At 38.8% G+C, this 15,356-nt stretch overlaps 2 protein-coding genes across 3 annotated transcripts; one reads left to right on the top strand and one right to left on the bottom strand.

Annotated features, from left to right (window-relative positions):
- Positions 1 to 1,120: 1,120 nt before the first annotated feature.
- LOC119987478 (G-type lectin S-receptor-like serine/threonine-protein kinase SD3-1) lies at positions 1,121 to 5,142 on the bottom strand. Its single transcript, XM_038832404.1, has 2 exons — positions 4,017 to 5,142; positions 1,121 to 3,847 (listed from the first exon to the last, which is right to left on the bottom strand). The coding sequence occupies exon 2, from the start codon at positions 3,634 to 3,636 to the stop codon at positions 1,318 to 1,320; it is 2,319 nt and encodes a 772-aa protein (XP_038688332.1). The 5' UTR covers positions 3,637 to 3,847; positions 4,017 to 5,142; the 3' UTR covers positions 1,121 to 1,317.
- A 5,113-nt stretch (positions 5,143 to 10,255) lies between these two features.
- On the top strand, positions 10,256 to 14,467 carry LOC119993321 (zinc finger CCCH domain-containing protein 30-like). Of its 2 annotated transcripts, XM_038840411.1 has the most exons (3): positions 10,256 to 10,468; positions 11,390 to 11,481; positions 11,915 to 14,467. In XM_038840411.1, exon 3 carries the CDS (start codon positions 11,938 to 11,940, stop codon positions 14,131 to 14,133), a length of 2,196 nt encoding a protein of 731 aa, XP_038696339.1. In that variant the 5' UTR covers positions 10,256 to 10,468; positions 11,390 to 11,481; positions 11,915 to 11,937; the 3' UTR covers positions 14,134 to 14,467. The 2 variants fall into 2 exon arrangements, with proteins under 2 accessions (XP_038696339.1, XP_038696329.1); XM_038840401.1 differs by lacking the exon at positions 11,390 to 11,481 and having other exon boundaries at positions 10,257 to 10,468.
- Positions 14,468 to 15,356: the final 889 nt, after the last annotated feature.

Here is a 15,356-nt window from a genome sequence, read left to right as displayed (position 1 = left end):
AATTTCCCTTTTCAGATGTTGTTTTGGACAAAATCTGGCTGGGCATTGTACATTTCAATGAGGAGAGTCTAACGGCGGTGATGATGCAGCGAACCATCAATGGGTACTTTTATGTCCATGTGAGAAGAAAGAGAAGACGAAGGAGAAGAAATAGACGAAGAAGAAAGAGACGGAGAACAAAGGAGAAAGAACAAAGAGATTTGTGGGAGAAAGAATGATAGAGGGGTAAAGAGGTAATTGAACATTCAATTGGTACTTTTATGTTCATGTGTTTTTTTGTTAGACCTAAATGTCCAAAAATACTAAAGTAGATACCGGTTGGCATTTTCCCTTAATTACATGCCCCCCAAATCCTTCCTCTCCCTCTAATTGTGGACTAAACCAAATGAATTCTCATTTTCTACAATTTGTCACTCGTATTATTTCTTGCAATTATGTATTTAATGGGGACAGTTTGTGATGCAACTTTGAAGTTGGAATTGTAAGGAGTGACATGCATGCAGCAACAGTGGTACTCTACTGTAAACAGACAAGCGGAGCCAAACAAATTCAAACAAAGCTACAGTTTAGGAAGAGAAGTCTTGCTTTTCGGTATTCTCTTAACCACTGGACATTATCTTTTGAATTTAAAAGAGATACTGTATGTATATTAGTATAGTTCAGAGTTTTATCCTTCTTATGAATTTGGTACCAGAGCTTATATGTATTGATTGTTCAGCAATTCAAATGTAATCAAGTGTACAACATTACTATAAACGAATAGATGTGATTTCTAGTTTGTGGTTTGGCATTCTGTCAAACCCTCCTCCCATCAATTTCTTACTTGGAAGTCTTGAACTGCTGCTGATTCGCAGGAAAAGTCATGTTTTTTGAGCCCAAGTCAAAAAGGAATTAAATTTAAGCTAGAAATGGCAGTGCCAGAGTTGCCTTATTGCCTATAAAAACATCAAAAGCTGGAATACAATGGTAGATATGTTTATAATCTCTCATCAATGCAGTTTGTTTGTAGGTCTCATGATCATAGATTTTATCCCGGAAAGATTGGTTTTCTGCAGTTATTCTGCTAATCATGTGACGTAAAAGTACTGGAAAAAAGTAAAATATTTTTGATAAATTACAGTAATCCAATCTTAAGTAGCGTAGAATAAGGTCCTCAGATGTTCAACAACTGCAAATTTCAAGCAGAGACTCCATTGAGAAACATTCTTGTTCCTTCTTACAACATCCCTTGCTTCATGTTCAACAAGAGAGGAAAAAATGGGTATAAATTTTCTCCCACAATTAGCCCTATTATACAGACAATCAAAATTCGAATCTTCAAAATTCAGCTGGACTCTTTGCTTCCGAGCCCTGCTCCAATGACTCTTCTTTATCGGTTAAACTTCGTCTAGCAAAAGGAGGTGGTGGTGGATCAACAGTCATTGTGCCCTCCAACACCATGACTACCTCCCCCATGGAAGGTCTCATACGTTCATCCGCTTGAACACACCAAAACGCGATTCTCAATGCTCGTTCCAGCTCCTCCAACTTCATTCCACTGTTGACGATTCTTTTATCTACTACCCTTTCTGGGTGGCCTTCCAGCCATTCCTTATAAGCCCACTCGCACACATCTTCACCACCTCCACACCCACTTAACAATATCAGCACCATTTTCCCAAAATCTTCTATATCTTTCTCTGCTGAACCACCAGCATACGATGCTGCTTCATGTAGTATCCCCAATCCATACTCGGTCACCTTTGCTTCAAAGTTTTTATCCAATACCACATTTCCCCATTTCAAGTTTTCATGGCTTATAAATTCCCTACAACCTGTATGCAAGTAAAAGATGGCCCTTGCCACACTTGAGCATATGTCTAGTCTCCTTTTCCAACTAAGCCTCGAACCCAACTCAGCATCATCTATACATTTCTCCACAGAACCGTTCTTTGCATATTCGTAAACCAGAAATCGGTGATCTGATTCACAACAAAAGCCCTCTAGCTTCACCAGGTTCTTGTGATGTATGCTTCCAATCTTTGACACGGTACTTCGGAACTTCCTCTCTTCCATGGCTAGTTCCAGGTCTTTGACTGCAACAGGTTGGTGGTTTGGAAGCACACCCTTATACATCCGAGGTCCAATCTGGTACTTGAAACTTCCAGTAAGATCCTCAATTTCAGTAAAGGAGAATGTGATAAGACCTTTTGAGTTTTCACTGGTGTAGGCTGATGTAGCTTTCTTCTTGATCAAATTTCTTCTTCGACATAAGAATAACCCAATTGCAAACTGGATTGCAACAAAGACAACAAATGCGGCAGCTGATGCTCCAACTAGGCAAGGAATGCAAATTTCATATGAACCTGAACGATGAGATTGTGCGAGGGAAGGTTCTATTAAATTGGGATCAGCAGCTAACGGGTCCAGACACTTCTTCACAAAAGATATCGAACTGAGAGACGGGTCTGAATAACCAGAGACATACTGGGTTGTCTTCATTCGGCACTGAGCAGTTCCATCATTGATGTAGGTTACAGCAGTACAAGTTGGGTCTTTCAGGCACAAATTTTTGCATTGCTGTAAACTAGAAAGGGTGACTAAATCATTTGGTGGGTAAATGCCATAAAGGTAGGAGTGCTCATATGTCATCATACTAGAACCAGATTGACAACTCTGCTGATATGGAGTCAAGCATCTTTGGACATGTTCAGATGCAAACTTAAATGGGCATTCACAAATCTGTGAGCCTGATGAATTGAAGGAACAGATTCCACGTTCGCCGCAGGTTGCAAAGACATCACATTGATTTTCAACAGCTTGCCAGACTGATCTCCATGATTGTGAAGATTCTATCCATGAGTATAACCGCAGATTACCATCAACATCTAACCTGAGGAACCGGAAACTTATAGAGTCGTTATGATCTTCTCCGAAGGCAGACCAAACAATGTTCAATTTCTGGTCCAAAACTTGCAAGGCTCCACCAGATGTGAGGATAGCAGTCAGATTTGTGTGAGCATGACTGTGGCTTGTCCAGTAAATGACACTAGTTTCCCATTTCAGTTGCAACTGACCGGACGCATTCATGTAGAGATTGTAGTAACTTGATACTGAATTTTTACTCGCAGCTCGGAGCATCTTATAAACAGATAAATGCTGGCCAGGAAGAAGTGTGTCAGATGGAGTATCAAAGCTCTGCCAAACAATAATTCCCTCCTTATCTAGTAGAATAAGATTCCCATCATCACGAAGGAGAGCTGAAGCAACAGATAATTTGGATGTTTTGCTGGTCCATGCACTGATCCCATTTGACGAATCAAACAAAACAAACTCCCCTTCGTGACTAAGCTCAAAATAGGAATTGTTACCAACTGTATCATCAGCTCCAGCAACCCAGACCACAATTTGTTTCCCCAAGGGAATCAATTTAGAATTGAAACGAATACCAACACTAAACTGGTTATGCTGATCAGAATGGCTAAAGAATCCAATTGCAAAGTCACCATTGGGAGAGATCCACGAGTTATTTTCAGCTATAGAGAGTTTTGAACCCAAGGGAATTTGTGATAAGACCACAGGAATTAGAAAGAATACAGTGAAGAAGACAGAAAGAAGAATAGTTGAAGGAAAGAAATGTCTCTCTTGTTCAAGCATATCTGAATATTGCTAGAGATGCAAGAAAACAACACATTGAGGATAGCTACCAGTTAACCATTGAAGTAATTAAACTCCTCTGTTTTTTCCCATGTGATTACACAAAGACGGCAGAAAAAAGTAGGCAATCCCCACAATTTTGAAGATTTAAGCACCCAATGCGGTCTCTAAAACAAGAAGAATTGAAGACAATGTCCTTCGCAGGCCCTGACTAAGCATAGACGGAAAATCAAAGCTATTAAAACTAATTTCAACATTTATTAGGTGAAAACAGCCCCAGAGCCACAAATTTCAATGATTAGTGAGACAAAATCAACACAGAAGCTTGAAGGTAAACAAAACACAATTCATGAGGTGGTTAAATATTCAGAGTTTGGTACCTGAAAAAGTAGAGAAAACCCATGAAATTCAGAAGCCAAACTCAGACATTCAGCCCATGAGGATTACAATTTTGACTGAGCAAGTACTATTGACGTAATGATTCAAATGGCCGCAGATATATATGACAAAATGACCTGTAAAGAAGGGGAAACAAAGTTTTGAAAGGAATGCCTAGAAGAGAAATGGGTTCTGGAATCAAGACTTAGATAAATATGGGACCCAAATTAGACCAACGGACCATAGAGCTTCAGCAAAGTAGTCCCTTTCAGAGTTTGACAAAGAAAGCTTCAGACAGTGATGTGGCAGCTAGCCCAGCATTTCAGTCAACAACGGCATAAGCTAAATAATCAAGGAGGAGCAGAAAATTCATGGAATCTCAAAAAACCCACGTGGTACGAGCTATAGATTTGACACCAAGCAACTCAGAGCCATTATCTAATGTAAGAAAAGATAAGATCTGAATGTGAAACTTTAATTTGTCTCCGCGAAAATCATTCGAATGCCCAGCCAAAAGAAGATTTTTTCAAGGGGGTTGTCAAATGAGATGATGTTGTAGACCAAGAATGAAGCAAAAATTTTCTCATCCCAGGAAACTACTACAGTACATGGTCCGTTTTTTTCTCGGGAAGCAAACAGCTGAATATTGGAGCAAAACAACAACGCTAAACCCCAACTTACCCCAACAAGTAGCACATCAACATACACTGCTTCAAGGACTAACACATGGTAAAGAAAAGAAAGAAACTGAGAGAAACTCACTTGGAGAACTGAACGAACAAAGCAAAGAAAATTGAGTACAGTTAGAAAATTGAAGAAATTGTTTGCTACTTGCTAGTGTTTGGATGCCATCTGAGGAACAAATTAGTACACTCTTGAGACAACAAACGTCAGAGGAAGGAGAACACAAATCTGAGAAATTGAGATTGAAAAGAGAGTTGGGTTATTCGGAGGCAATGTGAACCGAAAAGTTGAGACCTTCGGAGGCAATATGAACGGAAAAGTTGAGACCTTGACGGTGCATGGCCGGAGTATCTGAAGTAGCTGGAGTTGCACAGAGTACACACAGAATGTCTTGAGAGGTTGTGTGTGAAAGGAAGACCTCCCATTTCTTTACAGCAGTCAGCAGCCAGGAGTGGAGTGTATTTACTTGATTACCCTTCATTCCAAAATCTCTATACTCTTCATTTACTTGATTACCCTTCGTTTCCAAATAATACCCATTTTTTGTATGATTAGTTTTGCTAAATTAGAAACAACAGTTTTCAATATGATGAGCGCTAGTTGCACCCATTTTTAACTAAGTACGTTAAAATCTAAATAAATCATAATAAAAAACATAACAATATTAAGTACACATTTTTTTACAAAAACACTATCTGCACCCCACTTTTCCTTTTCTTCTCTGTTGAATATTCTCCGACTTCATGTAGTTGTTCTTGATCATCACAAGTTGACCAATTTGTTTCATCTTCCTGAGGTGCTCTGAGAGAAGTCTCGAGTGAGAAGCAGTGAGATCCGGGTACGTCTCTTAGATCTGCTTTGAGATTGTCGATTTGTTGGAACCATTCGTGTCATTCAACGCCTTGACCGCCATCATCGAGAGTTGGTGGCTTCTTCAATTTCCACGACAAAGTAATGAAATTTCCCAAAAAATGAAGGGAATGGAACTGTTGGGAGGTTATAAGACGAAGCGTAGGATTTAAAGGGGTGTTCTAGTGAAGAGAAAGAAGAGGATTGAAAGGAGATCGCGACTCTTGCAGTAATATCAAGTGCTGGACTTTTGCTCAATTTACCCTATTGTCGGGTAGAAAACTTCTGTGTATCGATCTTGACAATTCAAGTTTAGACTCATATCAGATATTCAAAGAATAAGTTTATAAAATATATTTTTCAATTATCAAACAAAATTAAATTCAATCAAGTCAATTCATGCTCAGATGTGTACTATGGCGTGTAGATATTTCATCTATATATGGATGTTGTTGTCATTGATATGTCTTTCATTCTATCAATAGATCATATCCCACCATGGTGGTCCGAGTGCCTTCTTTGGCATCTTCTATCCACTACTCTCATTTGGGAGTTATGACATATATATTTCAGGTTGTCATGAATCATGATGGCATTAACATATCAAATAGTCGTTGAACATGTGAAAAGGATTTGAGAACCCAAGCTGTCACTCCATAAAATGCCATAACCATATAATGATTAAGAAAATGCTAACTTTAGGTTAAAATGACAATGACAAGATTCACCACCAAAATATATTTTTTAATTAAAAGCTTTTCCTTTATACCTTTTTGGTTTCTCCTCCTCCTCCTCCACCAGAGTATACAAAATAATTCATGCCCTCCATGAGGTGCATGCATCCAACTGAAATACCCTTTTTATCCTTTTCTTGGATACCAAATGACAGTTGATTAATTTTTGGTTGTTCAACTGCTTGATCCCCAATGTCAAATGTTGAACGTTGAAGTAAGATGGAACATGAAAACAAAAGTCAATAATAAAGCAAGGGGAAAGTTTTTTTTGTGGGAAAAATTAAGGGCAACTTAATTTGATAGAGAGAGTAAGATTTTTTTTTTTTAAATGAGGAAAAAAGTATTCATATGATGCAGACAATTTCAAGGTGAAAAAGCAAAACAACAGAGTCACTAATTAGAGTAATAAAAATGATATGTATCATGATCAGGGTCTCTCTTCAGCCCTCCCCATTTTAAAAAAAAAAGTCACAAGGTATTGGGTTTCAGAGAATGGATTGAATTGGTCTGAGCCCAACGGCCCAACACCTGAACTCTGTGTTGTGATTGACATGTAAGTTGTCTTGTTGACGTTTTGAAAGTCAATAGGGCCAACATTCTACAAGGCCCATAGGCCCAATGTTCTAAACGAAAGCCTATGCCACAGTCCCACACTTCCTGTTTAGATGAGAGCTAGCTTGGGTCGATTTCTATTTTCTCACCATTGCCTACTCACCAGTCACCACCTTAAAGGAAGAGCATCCTCAGAACGTCAGATCGCAAACAGTGCTACATGAGCTTTCATTAATTAGGTCTCGAATAATTACTAGAATCATTGACAACGAGCCTTCATAGAATGTTCGAATCCACCAAATCTAAAAAGATATTATGGTGCAAAATCTGGACCATATATATACCATACATATATATATATAAAATTACATTTATGTTTTATCAAAATAGAACTTATGCTGCTCACATGTACACATCTTAATCCCATGCATGAAAGCAAGAGAAAGTGATGTTGGATAATTGTAGGCAACACATTGGTGTGTTATAGCATATGTTATGGATAATTGGATATATATATACATGACAATATGTATATGATATTGTACATGGGTTAAAATGCAAATAGACAGGATTTGAATTTTGAGGTTAATCTCATGTTTTGCTTCTGACTTGTTGATAGAATCATGTTTGAGGTTCAAATGGTTTTCAACAAATAATAGAGAAAAGGAAGAGAAGATTTTTGAATAGTTTTTTCTTGGTGATGTCCATTGATAAATAGATAATTAATTATAATCATGATTTTTATTATTTTATGTCCGAGTATTATTGACCAGACCTGGTAGTTACTAAACTATGAGATGAATATTACAATAAAATATAAATTTGGGAATTCATTTGATGATATTTCAATACTTTTACACTTCCTTTTGCGCTAGTCTTTGCCTAAATAGTAAATATTTTGTGATTGTTGAATTTTTAGGATTATATATGAAACTAGAGTTGAAAATGGCTGATTTTAGGGACGGATTTGATGGAGAGTTGATTGCTCTGCAGTTATTCAAATATTTGTTTTGGGGATTTTGACATTCCTTAGACAGTTTAGCACTGTTTTTCTATGTATGAATAAGACATATAACGTCCTTGTTTGGAAAAATTATTTTTATATGATCGAAGCAGTTATGTGTCCAAGTTTATGTGACCTAATCACAATTAAATAATCATAATAATAAATTTATTATTTTATGGAGGAGATCACCAACAGAGAGAGTGTTCTTATATTTGTCATATATATGATGTTGAAATTGATAATTAGTGTTCATATACGCACCACCAAATGAAATTGGGCAATGACATTTTTCTTCAAATTATTTCATATAAATATTACTTTTTTTTTTTTTAAGAAGAGAAACGTTTGTTAGAAGCATTGGTTGTGGACTGAGTAAAATGATCAAGTATTATTCAATTGCTTGAGATTGCCGTTGTCTTTAGATTGTTAATCGACTGTCATGTACATTGAACCGGTATGTGTCTATTTCTTTTAATTGGTGAACAAGAACCTGTTTTTTATTTGTTAACCTTCTAAGCTAAAACATATATATATATATAAATCCTCTTATGCGGACGTCCGCAACTTAATAACTTGCGCACTCCATTTTTTAAGTGTTTTAAAAGTGAAACGACAAGTGGGGCCCACTGTTTTGTGTCCTCCATGTTTCAAATCAATGGTGAGATTCATGTGCGTAAGTTAATATAACTTGTGGGTGTCAGAATTAAAGAATTATTATATATACATATATAATGGGAGAATAATTCAAAAGATGGACACGTGACACAATCTTATCGGGCACATCAGAGATTTGAACAAGTCATATTTAATGCCCCATGATTTTCGTCCATGATAGGCCACCAAATTGTGTAGCTGATTGGGTATTCTCGGTTAATCCGTCAAACTGGACGGGCAGACATTCAAATCATGCACTATATAAAGAAGAGGAACACTCAAGGTAAATTTTAAGCTCTAATTTGTGATTATTGGATTGGTGATAATATTGGACATTGATTTGAGCGTTGGAGAGCCCCTCATCGTCCCACGACAATCGAGTTCACTGACCATCTTTATTTTCAGGGTTAGGACAGTCGGATCACGAAGGAACTTTAGGCCGATTAACCCTTCACGGGACCGACTCCACCCCGATAACCTTTCCGGGACCAACCCTACCCCAAAACCCGCCCCAAGATCAACTCGACCCCAAAGACCGTCCCGGGACAAAGCCCTCCATGGACCGAACCAACCTTGAAGACCGTCATAAGATCGACCCAGGCCAGTAGCCCGACCCGGCCCGAATATCATCCCGGGACAGACCAAACCCCTAAGCCCCGCCCAATCCGGGACCGACCCGGGTACGTAACCTGGCCTGGGATTGATTTGAGACCGAAACTCGACCTAGGCCTCTAGCCTAGCCTGCCTCGAGATCGACTTGGGGCCGAAGTTTTACTCGGGATAGACCTATGTCAATAGCCCAGGTCGAACCCAACCCAAAAATGAGAGAAGAGTCGGTAAGCATGTCGTGCGAGAGAGAAAGAAGGTTGTTGTGTATGTAATGTTTTAAAAAAATTTGAAAACTTGTTATAAGTTTTCATAAAAACGAAAATAAAAAATACAAACAACCACTAATTTTTTTTTCATTTTCTATTTTAAAAAATAAAAAAAAATAATTGTGATAACAAACAAGCCCTTCATTTGCATTAGTTTGCAACAAGACCATGTTTTTTTCTCCATGAAATTGGACTCCACAAATTAATCGGAATTGAGCAGCGCCTGAAGTCCGTCCTCTCGCATTTAAGACCAGCGCACACTTGGCGACATCTCATTGCCGGAAACCAGACCACATTTCAATCCGCTTTAATACACGTAACCGTTTCAGCCGGTTATCCTATCTTTTTACTCACCTAACCAGTCACTCTTCTCGCCTTTCCACCGTCCCATCCGATTCCTGTTTTTTCACTTCAATCGGATTGCTCGCTGACGTGGCACAAAACTGGCTATTGTGCGCTTACGGAGGACAATATGGGGTAAATCAACGTGGGTTGCATGTGTTTTTTTGATGGGAGGGATGTAGTTGATTATTTCCGGTGGAATTAACTTTAATGTAAGGTGAATTTAGGTTGAATTTCCAGAGAATTTGACCCGAACACAGGGTTAAACTATTACACAAGCGATGACTTCGCAATCCAGACGGTAATTTTATTTTTGAAACTGAGGAGTCATTCACTGCCACATCATTCATTCTCGTCATCTTTTGACGTGTCGCGATCTCATTGGTTTGGATAGAGATAAAGTAGACTTGGCAGTATAAGAGGAATGCTCAGTGCGAAGTTCCACTGCTATTGGACAGGCGATTCTATCAAAACCCAGAAGAAAATGGAAGAATAAAAAAGAAATATAAATTTATTTTTTAAATAAATAAATAAATAAATTTTTTTAATGAGGGAAAGGAGAGAGCAGAGAGCATAGTAATTGGAGATGGAAGAAGAAGAGGACGCCCTCTTTCTACCACTTCAACTCCTCCTTACAAGTTCACAGCTTTTTCTCTTGCTAACATTAAATAATCTTACTTTCAGAGCTTCTATTCCAAGTGTGTAGATGGGTCGTCTCTGAAACTCTCGAATTTCTCTCTGTCTCTTTGCTTTTGCCGGTAAGGTTTTTGGTTGTACTAAGAGGTCTACAACTTATATAGTTATCTGATTCTGTATAATTTTGTTTGAGAGACTAATGAGTTCAGTTTTGATCACATGTCGGAAGATCTTCTTCACGGATTTTTTCCTCTTTTGTTTATTTCTTTTAGCTTTTTATTTTGTTGTATATTCCTTTTTTGGACAAAAAATCCCTATAGATTTACTTTCACATCTGATCTTCAACCTGTCCTTGCTAAAATTTACGGACTTAGACAATTCTTTTTCCTTGCTTAGTAGTTTGATGGTGTTAGTTTTTGGGTATTTTTCTTTCGGGATAAAGTTTTCTTTAGTTCCTGTTTCGCTGCGGAAAAAATGGTGGGAATTGATAGGGAATGAGAAGATCAGATGTTTCCAGTGTCATGATTGGTTGCCGAAGAATTTGTCTCAGTTACATCAATGATTTTCTCTTTACTAGAACTTGTTTGGAATTGTGTTTCTCGCTGCTTGTTCGTTTGCTTAGCCAGAAAATTACTGTGGCATATTCGCAGGATAAAATTTGGTGTTAATATCACTTTAGCCTGCAATCTTTGTGTGTGGTTTTGTCTAGTTTGGTTTTTGTATTTACTATTTATGTTGAAAGGTTGAGGGAAAATGTCGAAGGCATTTGCCAAGATTTTTGGTGGTTTTTATTTCACAAACATATTAGCATAGCCTGGTTGAAAATCCAAGAGTAAAATCATCAACCCAGCTGCTTCTTCTGTTATCTAGCTAAAGTTCAGTTTACTTGTTTGTTGCACATGGCTATATGATGTTAATCGGATCCTTTGTGATCCTTTTGAAGTAGTAGTTCCTTGTTATAAGATGCTTTGGTTCTGGACTATTGGTTGGTATGACTTTCTCAGACTTCATTTCCAATTTTCCATCATATGCTCCATCTGCAGCCCCTTCTAAAGTGTTCTGGTAGACTGTTGTAGCTTGTGATTAAGGGGGGTTCTCATCTCTCCCTTCCTGTTACTCTTGCCTTGAGGGGTAGGTATGTTCCAAACACTGAACCTTCCATCTGGTGTCATCCTTTGCCTTTTTTTTTTATTATTTTTTTCAAAAATGTGGAAAAAACATCAATGTGTTTGTTTTTGGGTATACATTCCGATGATGTATTTTTTTTTTCTCCAACAAAATCTATTTCATCAAAAAAGTATCCTCACAAAATATGGGTGAAAAAATATTAGTATTTTTTTTTGTTCACAAAGTTCAAACTTCTTTTTCGGTGAAATAGATTTTTAAGATTTTTTTGGAAAAAGAATAGCCTAATGATGGCACTAGATGGAGGTGCGGTGTTTGGAACACCGTACCACCCCTTTATCCGTTACTCTTGATCAACTGAAGTGTCCATTTTCTCAAGTTGTTTGTGTCTTTTTTATGTTGGCCAAGCTGCTGAGATCTAACATGTGATATCTTCATTTCAGCTTTCTGTCTAGCAAATGAGAGGATGTGCTGTGTATCTGAGGGGTTAAAGCCCATTCCGAATCTGATTTTGTCTGTTATTCCTCAAGAAGAAAGTAGACGCCCAAGCATAGGAATGAACCACTTGACTGTTGAGACAGAAGATACATTTGCGAGCTTGCTTGAGCTCGCTGCTAACAATGACACTGAGGCATTCAAGCGATCAATTGAGTGCAACCCATCATGTGTTGATGAGGTTGGACTATGGTATGGCCGGCAGAAGTGCTCCAGCCAGATGGTCAATGAGCAGAGGACCCCTTTAATGGTTGCGGCTACTTATGGTAGTATAGATGTTATAAGATTGATTCTGTCCCTATCAGATGCAGATGTCAATCTCTCCTGCGGTCTTGATGGAAGCTCTGCCCTTCATTGTGCTGCCTCAGGTGGAGCTGTGAATGCTGTGGACGTTGTGAAACTGCTTTTAGCAGCAGGCGCTGATCCAAACTTAGTAGATGTCAATGGTCATCGTCCTGTTGACGTTATTGTTGTTCCTCCAAAACTTCGAGATGTGAAGTCAACTCTTGAAGAACTCCTTGGTACGGATGGTTTTGTTAATGACAGCAAACTGAGGGAGTCAATATACACTTCAAATTCGAATTCCCCACCTCTTTCACCTTCTTTGAAAAATGGGTCCTCGTCATCTTCTATGGATTTGGTGCTGAAATTGAAGATGGATGATGTCCCAATGGCTCCTGCATCAGAGAAGAAAGAGTACCCTATTGACCCATCTCTTCCAGACATCAAGAACAGCATCTACTCAACTGATGAATTCCGTATGTATTCCTTCAAAGTTCGGCCTTGTTCACGTGCCTACTCTCATGATTGGACGGAATGCCCTTTTGTTCATCCAGGAGAAAACGCTCGAAGAAGGGATCCTAGGAAGTTCCACTACAGTTGTGTTCCATGTCCTGACTTCAGGAAGGGGGCTTGTCGTCGTGGAGATATGTGTGAATATGCTCATGGGGTTTTTGAATGCTGGCTACACCCAGCACAATATAGAACAAGGCTTTGCAAGGATGGTACCAATTGTGCAAGGAGGGTTTGTTTCTTTGCCCACACAGCTGAGGAATTGCGGCCCTTATATGTCTCTACTGGCTCTGCTGTTCCCTCTCCTCGCTCTAGCAACTCTGGTGCTACTGCCATGGATTTCGCTGCAGCCATGAGCCTTTTACCTGGATCCCCTTCATCAATGTCTGTCATGTCTCCATCAGCTTTCACCTCACCAATGTCTCCATCTGCCAATGGCATGTCACACTCTAATGTAGCTTGGCCACAACCTAATGTTCCTGCATTGCATCTCCCTGGAAGCAATCTTCAATCTAGTCGATTGAGGTCTTCCTTTAATGCTAGAGATATTCGAGCAGAGGAATTTAGCATGCTGCCAGATTTTGACGTGCAGCAACAACAGATGATAAATGAGTTATCTAGTCTTTCTCTGTCATCTCTGAGCTCCTCAATGAATCGTTCTGGTCGATTGAAGACCCTAACACCTTCAAATCTTGATGACATCTTTTCTGCTGAGGGCTCATCTCCCCGTTACTCCGATCAAGCGTTGGCTGCAGCTGTTTTTTCCCCAACGCACAAATCAGCTGTTCTCAATCAGTTTCAGCAACAGCAAAGCATGTTATCGCCGATAAACACTAATTTTTCTCCTAAAAATGTTGACCATCCTCTACTGCAGGGCTCTTTTGGCATTACCTCATCTGGTAGGATGTCTCCCAGAAATGTGGAACCTATCTCACCTATGGGCTCTCGAATGTCCATGTTAGCTCAACACGAGAAGCAGCAACAGCAGTTTCGCAGCCTCAGCTCTCGAGAGCTTGGTTCTAGTTCTGCTTCCATTGTGGGCTCCCCTGTGAATTCTTGGTCAAAATGGGGATCTTCCAATGGGAAGCCAGACTGGGCAGTTAGTACAGGTGAATTGGGTAAGCTCCGCAGGTCATCTTCATTTGAGCTTGGCAATGGAGAGGAGCCTGATCTTTCATGGGTTCAATCTCTTGTTAAAGAATCTCCGTCTGATATGATAGAAAAGCTTGCACCACCTGATTCTGCTGATGCAATCATTGATTCTTTGGGTGAGGATCCGTCTTTGAACCCAGAAATGGAACCAGCTGATCATGCTATGCTAGGAGCATTACTTGAGCAAATGCATATTGATCAGCTTGTGGCTCAACAAAACTGAATTTTTTTAACCTTTTTATGAGCTGGAGAACAACATAAGGTTTTGGTAAGGGCACTAAATGCTTATTTTTTCTTGGAATTTTGTTGGTGGGTGTGGAAGGTAACAGTAACAAGGAGGAAATCAGGGGAGGAAAAATCAGTTAAGAGGGATATTCATTTCATCATTGATTGTTACAACAAAACTTAGAGAAGGGTGAGAAAGCCTTCCTGGGTTATATTCAAAGTGTTAATCCCAGGCAAGGTGATTCTTTCTTTGGCCCTCCAATATTTTCAATTTAGTATCTCTACTATTGTCATTATTTTGCGTTCAATTATTAGTAACCTGTTGAATTATAGTAAGTGCTGAAAGTCCTCTGACTATATATATATTCATTGTCACCTTTGGAACCAATGTTTTTGGGTGCTATCCATTGTGGAAGATCTTGAATATGAATAAAAGAATAATGGGTTGATGATGGAAATGTTATATTCTCACTTCTACATTTGTTCTAGATGTAGTTAACTTACTTATCTTATACATTCATCTGTTTTTTTACTTCTGTTGGTGCTTGGGAATCTGTGCTGTGGTTCGAAATCACGTAGATTCATCCTTTCTTAGATGCATTCTTTAGGATAATGATATTATGCTTCATGTGAGCAGCATCTGGTGGAGTGAGCATTAGCTTTTTTAGGTTGAGAATATGATTAATCACAAGGCGGCCTTGAAGTTGTACAAAGTATGATATGAAAGCTGAAGAATGACATGTTCCTTTCATTTTGTCTTTATGTTATTAATGAGATAGGGAACTTAAGGGTTAAGTTTGGTTAAATCATTCCTTTCGCATCTTTTGGTGTTTTCTTTTCAAAGAAGAAAACAAACAACTTTCTGAGAAAAGTAAAAGCAGTGGTTCAGTGGCAGCTCCCATAAAAGCCTTGTTGGGTTGTTAGTAAAAGCTTGACAAGAACCCTTGGACAAACATTAGAGAGCAGCAGGAAAAAGTTTGGTAAAATTATGTTTCGACTATATGCCCTCTACTAGAAGGGTGTAGAAACCCTAGACAAGTCTTGGGCGGGAGGGCGGTAGATGTTCATAGCATTCTGGTTTACTGATAAGAAGTTGTGCTCCTCCATCAAAGAACTGGTAGTGGTCAATTGGCAGCCCTGTCAGATCCTAGTTTTCTGCTGGAAGACTTACAGTTTGGTGGGCATTTGAGTTTCAAATTTGCTGATATGGGTTTGAAAGAT

Source organism: Tripterygium wilfordii, chromosome 3 (assembly GCF_013401445.1).
Source record: "Tripterygium wilfordii isolate XIE 37 chromosome 3, ASM1340144v1, whole genome shotgun sequence".
NCBI classification, from domain to species: Eukaryota; Viridiplantae; Streptophyta; class Magnoliopsida; order Celastrales; family Celastraceae; genus Tripterygium; species Tripterygium wilfordii.
The sequence above is the reverse complement of the archived record's forward strand: the minus strand, read 5'-3'. Positions and strand labels throughout refer to the sequence as shown.

Excerpts from the sequence above, each read along its gene's own strand:
- LOC119987478 (XM_038832404.1), bottom strand. The coding sequence starts at position 3,636 with ATGCTTGAACAAGAGAGACATTTCTTTCCTTCAACTATTCTTCTTTCT.
- LOC119993321 (XM_038840411.1), top strand. The coding sequence starts at position 11,938 with ATGTGCTGTGTATCTGAGGGGTTAAAGCCCATTCCGAATCTGATTTTG.